The sequence below is a fragment of the Macrobrachium nipponense genome, chromosome 17 (assembly GCF_015104395.2).
Source record: "Macrobrachium nipponense isolate FS-2020 chromosome 17, ASM1510439v2, whole genome shotgun sequence".
NCBI classification, from domain to species: Eukaryota; Metazoa; Arthropoda; class Malacostraca; order Decapoda; family Palaemonidae; genus Macrobrachium; species Macrobrachium nipponense.
Genome location: NC_087210.1, coordinates 50,953,298 through 50,967,352, shown reverse-complemented (window position 1 = coordinate 50,967,352; position 14,055 = coordinate 50,953,298). Strand labels below are relative to the sequence as shown.

The 14,055-nt window shown below is 45.4% G+C and overlaps 1 protein-coding gene across 1 annotated transcript; it reads left to right on the top strand.

Moving 5' to 3' along the window:
• The first annotated feature begins 12,585 nt into the window (after positions 1–12,585).
• On the top strand, positions 12,586–13,092 carry LOC135195902 (tetra-peptide repeat homeobox protein 1-like). The gene has a single exon (XM_064222408.1). The coding sequence runs from the start codon at positions 12,586–12,588 to the stop codon at positions 13,090–13,092; it is 507 nt and encodes a 168-aa protein (XP_064078478.1).
• The last annotated feature ends 963 nt before the right edge of the window (positions 13,093–14,055 follow it).

The following is a 14,055-nucleotide window of genomic DNA, read 5'->3' as shown; positions in this document are numbered from 1 at the left end:
GCTGTGGCGGGTCCAACTGAAGGGCTGGTTTTGATGACAGTAAATGGGCTGTGTAGGGTGCCAAACCTGAAGGGCTGGTTTTGATGGGAGTAAAGGGTGCTGTGGAGGGTCCAACTGAAGGGCTGGTTTTTATGACAGTAAAGGGTGCTGTGGAGGGTCCAACTGAAGGGCTGGTTTTGATGAGAGTAAAGGGTGCTGTGGAGGGTCCAACTGAAGGCCTGGTTTTGATGAGAGTAAAGGGTGCTATGGAGGGTCCAACTGAAGGGCTGGTTTTGATGACAATAAAGGGTGGGGTGGAGGGTACAACTGAATGCCTGGTTTTGATGACAGCAAAGGGGGCTGTGGAGGGTCACACTGAAGGTGGGTTTGATGACAGTAAATGGGGCTGTGGAGGGTCCAGGGTTTCAAACTGAATCCTGGTTTTGATGACAGTAAAGGGAGCTGTTGAGGGTCCAACTGAAGGCCTGTTTTTTTGATGACAGTAAAGGGGGCTGTGGAGGGTCCAAAAACTGAAGGTCTGGTTTTGATGACAGTAATGGGGCTGTGGAGGGTCCAACTGAAGGCCCTGGTTTTTGATGACAGTAAATGGGGCTGTGAGGGGGGCAACTGAAGGCCTGGTTTTGATGACAGTAAAGGGCTGTGGAGGGTCAAAACTGAAGGCATGCTTTGATGGGGAGTAAAGGGGTTGCTGTGGAGGGTCCCAACTGAAGGCTGGTTTGATGACAGTAAAGGGTTTGCTGTGGGAGGGTCCAACTGAAGGGCTTGGCTTTGATTTGAGAGTAAAGGGAACTGTGGAGGGTCCAAAAAAAGAAGCCCTGGTTTGGATGACAGTAAAGGGAACTGTGGGGGTCCAACTGAAGGCATGGTTTTGATGACAGTAAAGGGAGTTGTGAAGGGTCCAATGAAGGGCTGGTTTTGATGACATAAAGGGGGCTGTAAAGGGTCCCAACTGAAATCGCTGGTTTGATGACAGTAAAGGGAGCTGGGAGGGTCCAACTGAAGGCTGGTTTTGATACAGTAAAGGGAGCTGTGGAGGGTCCCAAACTGAAGGCTGCTTTTTGATAACAGTGAAGGGGGCTGTGGAGGGTCCAACTGAAGGCCTTGTTTTGATGACAAGTACAGGGAGCTGTGGAGGGAACAACTGAAGGCCTGATTTTTTGATGACAGTAAAGGGAGTCTGTGGAGGGTTCCAACTGAAGGCCTGGTTTTGATGACAGTAAAGGGGGCTGTGGAGGGTCCAACTGAAAGCCTGGTTTTGATAACAGTAAAGGGTGCTGTGGAGGGTCCAACTGATGGCCTGGTTTTGATGAAAGTAAGGGGAGCTGTGGAGAGGTCCAAACTGAAGCATGCTTTTTGATGACAGTAAAGGGGGCTGTGGATGTCCAAACTGAAGCCTGGTGTTTTGATGACAGTAAAGGGAGCTGTGAAGGGTCCAACTGAAAGCCCTGGTTTTGATGACAGTAAAGGAGAGGTGGAGGGTCCAACAGAAGGCCTGGTTTGATGACAGTAAAGGGCGCTGTAGAGGGTCCAACGGAAATCCTGGTTTTGATGACAGTAAAGGGAGCTGTAGAGGGTCCAACTGAAGGCCTGGTTTTGATGACAGTAAAGGGAGTTGTGGAGAATCCAACTGAAGGCCTGGTTTTGATGACAGGAAAGGGAGCAGTGGAGGGTCCACCTGAAGGACTGGTTTTGATGATAGTAAAGGGAGCTGTGGAGGGTCCAACTGAAGGCCTGGTTTTGATGACAGTAAAGGGAGCTGTGGAGGGTCCAACTGAAGGCCTGGTTTTGATGACAGGAATGGGAGCTGTGGAGAATCCAACTGGATGCCATGTTTTGATGACAGTAAAGGGAGCTGTGGAGGGTCCAAATGAAGGCCTGGTTTTGATGACAGTAAAGGGAGCTGTGGAGGGTCCAACTGAAGGCCTGGTTTTGATGACAGTAAAGGGAGCTGTGGAGGGTCCAACTGAAGGACTGGTTTTGATGACAGTAAAGGGGGCTGTGGAGGGTCAACTGAAGGCCTGGTTTTGATGACAGTAAATGGGGCTGTGGAGGGTCCAACTGAAGGCCTGGTTTTGATGACAGTAAAGGGAGCTGTGGAGGGTCCAACTGAAGGCCTGGTTTTCATGACAGTAAAGGGGGCTGTGGAGAGTCCAACTGAAGGCCTGGTTTTGATGACAGTAAAGGGGGCTGTGGAGGGTCCAACCGAAGGCCTGGTTTTGATGAGAGTAAAGGGGGCTGCGGAGGGTCAAACTGAAGGCATGGTTTTAATGACAGTAACGGGGGCAGTGGAGGGTCCAACCGAAGGCCTTGTTTTGATGACAGTAAAGGGGCTGCAGATGGTCCAACAGAAGGCCTGGTTTTGACGACAGTAAAGGGGGCTGTTGAGGGTCCAAATGAAGGCCTGGTTTTGATGACAGTAAAGGGGGCTGTGGAGGGTCCAACTGAAGGCCTGGTTTTGATGACAGTAATGGGGCTGTGGAGGTTCAAACTGAAGGCCTGGTTTTGATGACGTAAATGGGGCTGTGGAGGGTCCACTGAAGGCCTGGTTTTGATGACAGTGACATGGGCTGGTAGAGGGGTCCAACTGAAGGCCTGGTTTTGATGACAGTAAAGTGGGGCTGTAGAGGGTCCAATGGAAGCATGGTTTTTGATGACAGTATATGGGGCTGTGGAGGGTCCAACTGAAGGCCTGGTTTTTGATGACAGTAACTTGGGGCTGTGGAGGGTCCAACTGAAGGCCTGGTTTTGATGACATAAATGTGCTGTGGAGGGTCCAACTAAAGGCCTGGTTTTTAATGACAGTGCATGGGGCTGTAGTGGGTCCCAACTGACGGCCTGGTTTTTTGATGACGTAAATGGGGCTGTAGAGGGTCCAAGTTGGAAGGCCTTTTTTGATGACAGTAAATGTGGCTGTAGAGGGTCCCAACTGAAGGCTGGTTTTGGATGACAGTAAATGGGGCTGTGAGGTCCAACTAAAGGCCTGGTTTTGATGACAGTAAATGGTGCTGTAGAGGGTCTACTGAAGGCCTGTTTTGATGACAGTAAATGGGGCTGTGGAGGGTCCAACTGAGGCCTGGTTTTTGAATGACAGTAAATGGAACTGAGAGGGTCCAACTGAAGCCCGGAATTTGATGACAGTAGACGGGACTGTAGAGAGGGTCCACTGAAGGCCTGGTTTTGATGCCCATAAGTTGGCTGATAGGTCCAATGACGGCCCTGGTTTTGGATGACAAGAAATGTGCTGAAGAGGGTCCAACAGTGAAGGCTGGTTTTGTGTACAGTAGACGGGGCTGTAGAGGGTCCAACTGAAGGACTGGTTTTGATGACGTAAATGGAACTTTAGAGGGTCCAACTGTAGCCTGGTTTTGATGACAGTGAATGGGGCTGTAGAGGGTTCAACTGAAGGCCTGGTTTTGATGACAGTAAATGGGGCTGTGGAGGGTCCAACTGAAGGCCTGGTTTTGATGACAGTAAATGGGGCTGTGGAGGGTCCAACTGATGGCATGGTTTTGATGACAGTAAAGGGGGCTGTGGAGGGTCCAACTGGAGGCCTGGTTTTTGATGACAGTAATAGGGCTGTGGAGGGTCCCCAAATGAAGGCCTGGTTTTGATGACAGTAAATGGGGCTGTGGAGGGTCCAACTGAAGGCTTGGTTTCGATGACAGTAAATGGGGCTTTGGAGGGTCCAACTGAAGGCCTGGTTTTTTGATGACACTAAACGGGAAAATGTGGAGGTCCAACTGAAGGCTGTTTTTGATGACCAGTAAATTAAGGGCTGTGGAGGGTCCAACTGATGGCCTGGTTTTGATGACTGTAAAGGGTGCTGTGGAGGGTCCAACTGAAGGCCTGGTTTTGATGAGAGTAACGGGTGCTGTGGAGGGTCCAACTGAAGGGCTGGTTTTGATGACAGTAAATGGGGCTGTGTAGGGTCCAACTGAAGGGCTGGTTTTGAGGGAGTAAAGTGCTGTGGAGGGTCCAACTGAAGGGCTGTTTTATGACAGTAAAGGGTGCTGTGGAGGGTCCAACTGAAGGGCTGGTTTTGATGAGAGTAAAGGGTGCTGTGGAGGGTCCAACTGAAGGCCTGGTTTTGATGAGAGTAAAGGGTGCTATGGAGGGTCCAACTGAAGGGCTGGTTTTGATGAAAAATAAGGGTGGGGTGGGGGGAGGGTACAACTGAATGCCTGGTTTTTGATGACAGCAAAGGGGGCTGTGGAGGGTCACAGAAGGTCTGGTTTTGATGACAGTAAATGGGGCTGTTGGAGGGATCCAACTGAAAGCCTGGTTTTTGATGACAGTAAATGGGGGCTGTTGAGGGTCCAACTGAAGGCTGTTTTTGATGACAGTAAAGGGGCTGTGGGGAGGGGTCCACTGAAGGTCTGGTTTTGATGACAGTAAATGGGGCTGTGGAGGGTCCCAACTGAAGGCCTGGTTTTGATGACAGTAAATGGGGCTGTGGAGGGGCCAACTGAAGGCCTGGTTTTGATGACAGTAAAGGGTGCTGTGGAGGGTCCAACTGAAGGCCTGCTTTTGATGGGAGTAAAGGGTGCTGTGGAGGTCAACTGAAGGGCTGGTTTGATGACAGTAAAGGGTGCTGTGGAGGGTCCAAACTGAAGGGCTGGCTTTGATGAGAGTAAAGGGTGAGTGTGGAGGGTCAACTGAAGACCTGGGGTTTTGATGAGAGTAAAGTGCTATGGAGGGTCCAAACTGAAGGGCTGGTTTTGATGACAATAAAGGGGTTCTGTGGAAGGGTACAATCTGAATGCCTGGTTTTGATGACAGTTAAAGGGGGCTGTGGAGGGTCCAACTGAAGGGCCTGGTTTTGATGACAGTAAATGGGGCTGTTGGAGGGTCCAACTGAAGGCCGGTGGTTTTTGGAAGACAGTAATGGGGCTGTGGAGGGGTCAAATTGAAGGCCGGTGGTTTTTGATGACAGTAAATGGGCTGTGGAGGGTCCACTGAAAGGCTGGTTTTGATGACAGTAAATGGGGCTGTAGAGGGTCAAACTGAAGGCCTGTTTTTGATGACAGTAAAGGGAAGCGGTAGAGGGTCCAACTGAAGGCCTTGTTTTGATGACAGTAAATGGGGCTGTAGAGGTCCAACTGAGCCTGGTTTTTGATGACAGTAAATGGGGCTGTAGAGGGTCCAACTGAAGGCCTGCTTTTGATAGACAGTAAATAGGGCTGTAGAGGGTCCAACTGAAGGCCTGGTTTCGATGACAGTAAATGGAGCTGTAGAGGGTCCAACTGAAGGCCTGGTTTTGATGACAGTAAATGGGGCAGTGGAGGGTCCAACTAAAGGCCTGGTTTTGATGATAGTAAATGGGGCTTTGGAGGGTCCAACTGAAGGCCTGGTTTTGATGACAGTAAAGGGAGCTGTGGAGAATCCAACTGAAGGCTTGGTTTTGATGACAGTAAAGGGAGCTGTGGAGGGTTCAACTGAAGGCCTGGTTTTGATGACAGTAAATGGGGCTGTGGAGGGTCCAACTGAAGGCCTGGTTTTGATGACAGTAAATATGGCTGTGGAGGGTAAACTGAAGGCCTGGTTTTGATGACAGTAAATGGGGCTTTGGAGGGTCCAACTGAAGGACTGGTTTTGATGACAGTAAATGGGGCTGTGGAGGGTCCAACTGAAGGCTTGGTGTTGATGACAGTAAATGGGGCTGTGGAGGGTAAAACTGAAGGCCTGGTTTTCATGACAGTAATGGGGCTGAGGAGGATCCAACTGAAGGCCTGGTTTTGATGACAGTAAAGGGGGATTTGGAGGGTCCAAATGAAGGCCTGGTTTTGATGACAGTAAAGGGAGCTGTAGAGGGTCCAACTGAAGGCCTGGTTTTGATGACAGTAAAGGGAGCTGTAGAGGGTACAAATGAAGGCCTGGTTTTGATGACAGTAAAGGGAGCTGTAGAGGGTCCAACTGAAGGCCTGGTTTTGATGACAGTAAATGGGGCTGTGGAGGGTCCAACTGAAGGCCTGGTTTTATGACAGTAAATGGGGCTGTGGAGGGTCCAACTGAAGGCCTGGTTTTGATGACAGTAAATGGGGCTTTGGAGGGTCCAACTGAAGGCCTGGTTTTAATGACAGTGAATGGGGCTGTAGAGGGTCCAACTGAAGGCCTGGTTTTGATGACAGTAAATGGGGCTGTAGAGGGTCCAAGTGAAGGCCTGGTTTTGATGACAGTAAATGGGGCTGTAGAGGGTCCAACTGAAGGCCTGGTTTTGATGACAGTAAATAAGGCTGTTGAGGGTCCAACTGAAGGCCTGGTTTTGATGACAGTAAATGGGGCTGTGGAGGGTCCAACTGAAGGCCTGGTTTTGATGACAGTAAATGGGGCTGTGGAGGGTCCAACTGAAGGCCTGGTTTTGATGACAGTAAATGGGGCTGTGGAGGGTCCAACTGAAGGCCTGGTTTTAATGACAGTGAATGGGGCTGTAGAGGGTCCAACTGAAGGCCTGGTTTTGATGACAGTAAATGGGGCTTACCTTACAGACCTTACATCTTGTTCGTTTTGCCCCAGGTCCCTCAGTGTGAGGCACCTCTAATGTCTACCAGAGAGTTGCTAGTACATCTTCCGGTATATTTTGCATCTTCCAATCTTGGATGGTCTGGGATGCAGTTTAGATATTTGTCGAGCTTATTCTTAAACACATCTACGCTCACTCCTGATATATTCCTCAGATGAGCTGGCAACGCATTTGAATAGACGCTGCATTATCGCCCCTGCTGGTGCGTAGTGGATTAATGTCCTGTGTGCTTTCCTTATTTTTCCTGGTATAGTTTTGGGCACTATTAATCTACCTCTGCTTGCTCGTTCTGATATTTTTAGTTCCATGATATTTTCTGCTATTCCTTCTATCTGTTTCCATGCCTGAATTATCATGTAGCGTTCTCTTCTCCTTTCTAGACTATATAATTTTAAGAATTGTAGTCTTTCCCAGTAGTCTAGGTCCTTAACTTCTTCTATTCTAGCTGTAAAGGCACCTTTGTACACTATCTATTTGTGCAAATATCCTTTTGATAGTGTAGGGGTACCATATCATATTGCAATATTCAAGTGGACTACGAACATATGTTTTATAAAGCATAATCATGTGTTCAGCTTTTCTTGTTTTGAAGTAGGCCGTAACAACAATTAAACCTTCCCTTTTTGCCTTTACATTTTGCCAACAGAGTTGCTATTTGATCATTGCATAACATGTTCCTATTCATCATCACACCAAGGTCTTTAACTGCTTCCTTATTTGTGATGGTCTCATTATTAGGTCCCTTATATGCATATAGCTTTCTTTCTCTGTCTCCATAATTTATTGATTCAAATTTATCAGAGTTAAATACATCCTATTTACCTCTGCCCAATCATATACTTTGTTAAGGTCTCTTTGTAGAGCGTCCTATCTTCATCACAAGTAATTTCTCTACTTATTCTTGTGTCATCTGCGAAACTACTCACTACCGAATCCTTCACATTGCATTGTCTATGTCAGGGATCAATCATAATAACAAACAGTATTGCAGCTAACACCGTACCTTGCGGCACACCGTATATTACCTTGACTTCATCCGATTTCTCGTCGTTTGCAATAACTATCTGTTTTCTGTTGTGTAAAAATTCTTTTAACCATCTTCCTACTTTATCCACGATATTGTGTTTTCTAATTTTCTCGCTAATAAATCTTCGCTAATATATTATGGTCTACTTTATCAAAAGCTTTTTGCAAATCTAAATAAACCACATCTGTTTCATTTCCGCTTTTCATATTTGTTTGAATATGTTTCTCACGGTGGACTAACAGTTGGGTTTGTGTACTTTTTGCGGGGGGGGGGGGGTACGAAACCATGTTGTCCTTTATTAAACAAATTATTTTTTTATTAAATGTTTCATAATATTTTTTCTTCATACCCTTTCATACTTTCTTTATAATATGTGATGTTAGACTCACAGGCCTATAATTACTTGCCTCTAGTCTTGATCCACTTTTGAAAGTAGGGGTAATATATGCTAATTGTGCCTTCATCATAAATCTTGCCTGTATCTACACTTTGTCTTAATAATATTGCAAGTGGCTTTGCGATAGAATGAACTACTTTCTTTAACAAAATAGCAGGAATTCCATCAGGCCCTGCAGCAGCTCCATTTTAATTTCATTAATAGCCTGCACAATATCAGCTTCATTAATATCTATGTCAGCTAAATATTCACTATTTTCATCCCTTACTTCTATATCATTATCTTCATTATCTATTCTAGGGGTGAATTCTCACTTATATCGTTCTGCCAGTATGTTGCAAATTTCCTTTTTTTCATTCGTTAATCTCCCGTCAATTCTCAGAGGGCCCTATTTGCTATTCTTCTTTATTCATCTTCTTCGCATATGAGTATAATAGGCTTGGGGTTTTTGCTTGATATTTAATAGGGTTTTTTCTTCCAAGTCCCGTTTTTCATTTTCTTTGATTGGTATAATCTTTTGTTCTGCATTTTCTATCTTACTTTTTAGTTCTATAACTTTCCATGCATTTTTTTCTTTTGCAAGACCTTTTTTCCACTTTTCTGATTTTCTGGAAGCAAGATCCTTCTGTCTCTTGGTATGCATGAATGATGTTTACTTTTCTTCTTCGGTATATATTTTTCCACTATTCTTCTCCAATATTTTATATAATATCTCCGTATTTACCCTTATGTCATCACTTACGAAAATGTTATCCCAATCTTTGTTTAATTCTTCATTAATTTCTGACCATTTATATTTTTAACTGTAGAAGTTGTATTTTCCATATCCTTCCCACTTTTTCATTTCTTGCTTATCTCTATTTTCACTTGCTTTGGAATGAACTGTAATTCTATGACATTATGGTCTGAAATATTCGCATTATAAACTATTATTTCTTTAACATAATTCATCTCGTTCACAAATACTAGGTCTAAAGTTATTTTCCTTTCTTGTTGGCAGGTGATTTATTTGTTGAATGTTGTATTCTAGTAGCATATCTAATAGCTTTTCAAATTGCCTCTTATCTTCTGCACTACTATTACTCTCTTTTTTATATGTATAAGTACAACACAATCTCCTATTCGTTCTTTCCATTCTACGAAAGGAAAGTTGAAGTCACCAGATAGGAGAATAGTCCAGTCCTTGTGATTTCTACATGTATCATCAATTTTTCAATTATTAAGTCAAACTCTTTAGTATTAGGAGGTCTATATATTACTACTGTTCATCAATTTTCAGATTCAAATTCTACCGCTATTAGTTCACATTCTGGAGTTCATTTTTCATATATTTTTCCTTGTTTTTTGTCTTTCCCTATATTGCGGTTCCCCTTGATTTCCTATTTTTTCTATCGATCATAAGTTGAACCCTTTTATTTTGATCATCATTCCAGTCTCTTGGAATACCAGGTTTCACTTATATTCATTAATCTCTTTTCAATTTTGGGTTAGTTCTTCTAAGTATCTATTTTTCTTTTGAGTTACTCGTAACTAAACCCTGCGCATTCATCACTATGATGGTTTGTTTGTGTTTTCTCCTTCATTTAATACTGGTAGTAATAAGGATTTTCCCATGTCTCTTTCCTGTTCTGGTATGTTGTTCTTTTTTTCATTTCCAGAAATTCTGACATTAAAAAATCCAACTTTTCCATAATATTGATCTTCCTTCATCATAATTATTCATTTTGTGTCTGAATCTGCCAATTTTTCTCCGTTTCTGCAATATCCTCTTGCATAATAATACAGTTATTATCTCTTGAGTAGAATTTCGGAGCTGATGCTTTGAAATTTTTTGCTGACACCTCTGCATATCTCATTGGTGGTTTGCTTTTCTCTTTTACCTGATATTCTTGATTTCTCTCTTTATTTGTTTCTTTCTTATTTTGGATTTTATTACTTGGTTGGTTATTTATTTGATTATGATTCATGGCTACAGGGTGCATATATTTGCATTTTTTTGTCGAACTTACATCCTTTCCTTCTTTTAGGTTTTACATTTTATTTTTGATGCAGATCTCTGCAATCATCCCCATATCCATCTAAGTATGCACATTTACCATATATTTCATAGTTTTGACATATCTTAGGATGTTTGTAGTAACATCTTTCTCCAAATCTGCAATTCCCTCTTTTCAAAAGGTTGCAGATTTGTCTTTCTTGTCTATTTTTTCCTCTTTCCGTCATTGTATAGATCTGGGTAGAGCCTCTTCGGGATTTTGTTCTTTTCTGTTGTCATATCGTAATTTATTTCTTCGTAGGTATGCTGCTTTATTGCCCTCATATGTAGTATCAATGAGTATCTCTGCATCCATACTTTTATCTTGTTCTTTGTTTTCCTTATTTTTTTCTGTCATTTCATTTTGTTTACTTCTCTTCCGTTTTCCTTCTCTTCTTTTCTTCTTCTTCTTCCTCTTCCTCTTCTTCTTCATCCTCAACTATTTGTACATTCAATCTTGATTTAATAACATTGTCCTATCATGATAGACATGTTGAACAAAATTCTTGTATCTTTTCTCAAATCCTTGTATTACCTCAGCACACTGTGGATGGGTCGGAATGTTGCATGCAGCACATTTTCTGATTAGGTTTTGTGGATTGACTATGCTATACCAAACCTTACACAGTAGAGGGTCCAAGTGAAGGCCTGGTTTTGATGACAGTAAATGGGGCTGTAGAGGGTCCAACTGAAGGCCTGGTTTTGATGACAGTAAATAGGGCTGTGGAGGGTCCAACTGAAGGCCTGGTTTTGATGACAGTAAATGGGGCTGTAGAGGGTCTAACAGAAGGCCTGGTTTTGATGACAGTAAATGGGGCTGTGGAGGGTCCAACTGAAGGCCTGGTTTTGATGACAGTAAATGGGACTGTAGAGGGTCCAACTGAAGGCCGGAATTTGATGACAGTAAACGGGACTGTAGAGGGTCCAACTGAAGGCCTGGTTTTGATGACCATAAGTGGGCTGTAGAGGGTCCAAATGAAGCCCTGGTTTTGATGACAGTAAATGGGGCTGTAGAGGGTCCAACTGAAGGCCTGGTTTTGATGACAGTAAATGGGGCTGTAGAGGGTCCAAGTGAAGACCTGGTTTTGATGACAGTAAATGGGGCTGTAGAGGGTCCAAGTGAAGGCCTGGTTTTGATGACAGTAAATGGGGCTGTGGAGGGTCCAACTGAAGGCCTGGTTTTGATGACAGTAAATGGGGCTGTGGAGGGTCCAACTGAAGGCCTGGTTTTGATGACAGTAAATGGGGCTGTGGAGGGTTAAACTGAAGGCCTGGTTTTAATGACAGTGAATGGGGCTGTAGAGGGTCCAACTGAAGGCCTGGTTTTGATGACAGTAAATGGGGCTGTAGAGGGTCCAACTGAAGGCCTGGTTTTGATGACAGTAAATGGGGCTGTAGAGGGTCCAACTGAAGGCCTGGTTTTGATGACAGTAAATGGGGCTGTGGAGGGTCCAACTGAAGGCCTGGTTTTGATGACAGTAAATGGGGCTGTAGAGGGTCTAACTGAAGGCCTGGTTTTGATGACAGTAAATGGGGCTGTGGAGGGTCCAACTGAAGGCCTGGTTTTGATGACAGTAAATGGGACTGTAGAGGGTCCAACTGAAGGCCGGAATTTGATGACAGTAAACGGGACTGTAGAGGGTCCAACTGAAGGCCTGGTTTTGATGACTATAAGTGGGCTGTAGAGGGTCCAAATGAAGCCTTGGTTTTGATGACAGTAAATGGGGCTGTAGAGGGTCCAACTGAAGGCCTGGTTTTGTGGACAGTAGACGGGGCTGTAGAGGGTCCAACTGAAGGACTGGTTTTGATGACGTAAATGGAAATTTAGAGGGTCCAACTGAAGGCCTGGTTTTGATGACAGTGAATGAGGCTGTAGAGGGTTCAACTGAAGGCCTGGTTTTGATGACAGTAAATGGGGCTGTGGAGGGTCTAACTGAAGGCCTGGTTTTGATGACAGTAAATGGGGCTGTGGAGGGTCCAACTGATGGCATGGTTTTGATGACAGTAACGGGGGCTGTGGAGGGTAAAACTGGAGGCCTGGTTTTGATGACAGTAAATAGGGCTGTGGAGGGTCCACCTGAAGGCCTGGTTTTGATGACAGTAAATGGGGCTGTGGAGGGTCCAACTGAAGGCTTGGTTTCGATGACAGTAAATGGGGCTTTGGAGGGTCCAACTGAAGGCCTGGTTTTGATGACAGTAAATGGGAATGTGGAGGTCCAACTTGAAGGCCCTGGTTTGTTGAATGGACAGTGAAATAGGGCTGTGGAGGTCCAACTGATGGCATTGGTTTTCTTTTTGATGAACAGTCAAAGAGTGCTGTTGAGGGTCCACAAATGAAGGGCCTGGTTTTGGGGGGGGGGGGAAATGGGAGAGTAAAGGGTGCCTGTTGGATTCGGGTTCCCCAACTGAAGGGGCTGGTTTTGATGACAGTAAATGGGCTGTGGAGGGTCCACCTGGAAGGCCTCGTTTTGTTGATCGGAAGTAAAGGGTGTGCGGTGGAGGGTCCAACCTGAAGGGCTGGTTTTGATGACAAGTAAACAGGGTGCTGTGGAGGGTTCCAAACTGAAGGGCTTGGTTTTTTGATGAGAGTAAAGGGGTTGCTGTGGATGGGTCCAACTGAAGGCCTGGTTTTGATGAGAGTAAAGGGTGCTATGGAGGGTCCAACTGAAGGGCTGGTTTTGATGACAATAAAGGGTGCTGTGGAGGGTCCAACTGAATGCCTGGTTTTGATGACAGTAAAGGGGGCTGTGGAGGGTCCAACTGAAGATCTGGTTTTGATGACAGTAAATGGGGCTGTGGAGGGTCCAACTGAAGGCCTGGTTTTGATGACAGTAAATGGGCCTGTAGAGGGTCCGACTGAAGGCCTGTTTTTGATGACAGTAAAGGGGGCTGTGGAGGGTCCAACTGAAGGTCTGGTTTCGATGACAGTAAATGGGGCTGTGGAGGGTCCAACTGAAGGCCTGGTTTTGATGACAGTTAATGGGGCTGTGGAGGGGCCAACTGAAGGCCTGGTTTTGATGACAGTAAAGGGTGCTGTGGAGGGTCCAACTGAAGGCCTGGTTTTGATGACAGTAAGGGTGCTGAGGAGGGTCCAACTGAAGGCCTGGTTTTGATGACAGTAAATGGGGCTGTGGAGGGTCCAACTGAAGGCCTCGTTTTGATGACAGTAAATGGGGCTGTGGAGGGTCAAATTGAAGGCCTGGTTTTGATGACAGTAAATGGGGCTGTGAGGTTCCAACTGAAGGCCTGGTTTTGATGAGAGTAAATGGGGCTGCAGAGGGTCCAACTGAAGGCCTGGTTTTGATGACAGTAAATGGGGCTGTGAGGGTCCAACTGAGGGGCTGGTTTTGATGACAGTAAATGGGGCTGTAGAGGGGCCAACTGAAGGCCTGGTTTTGATGAGAATAAATGGATCTTTAGAGGGTCCAACTGAAGGCCTGGTTTTGATGACAGTAAATGGGGCTGTGGAGGGTCCAACAGAAGGACTAGTTTTGATGACAGTAAATGGGGCTGTCGAGGGTCCAACAGGAGCCCTGGTTTTGATGACTAAATGGGGCTATGGAGGGTCCAACAAAAGGCCTGGTTTTGATGACAGTAAATGGGCCTGTAGAGGGTCCAACTGAAGGCCTGGTTTTGATGACAGTAAATGGGGCTGTAAAGGGTCCAAATGAAGGCCTGGTTTTGATGACAGTAAAGGGAGCTGTAGAGGGTCCAACTGATGGCCTGGTTTTGATGACAGTAAAGGGAGCTGTAGAGGGTCCAACTGAAGGCCTGCTTTTGACGACAGTAAAGGGAGCTGTAGAGGGTCCAACTGAAGGCCTGGTTTTGATGACAGTAAATGGGGCTGTGGAGGGTCCAACTGAAGGCCTGGTTTTGATGACAGTAAATGGGGCTGTAGAGGGTCCAACTGAAGGCCTGGTTTTGATGACAGTAAAGGGAGCTGTAGAGGGTCCAACTGAAGGTCTGGTTTTGATGACAGTAAATGGGGCTTTGGAGAGTCCAACTGAAGGCCTGCTTTTGATGACAGTAAAGGGAGCTGTAGAGGGTCCAACTGAAGGCCTTGTTTTGATGACAGT

Coding starts and splice junctions, on each gene's coding strand:
- LOC135195902 (XM_064222408.1), top strand. CDS start 12,586: ATGGGTCCAACTGAAGGCCTGGTTTTGATGAGAGTAAAGGGTGCTATG.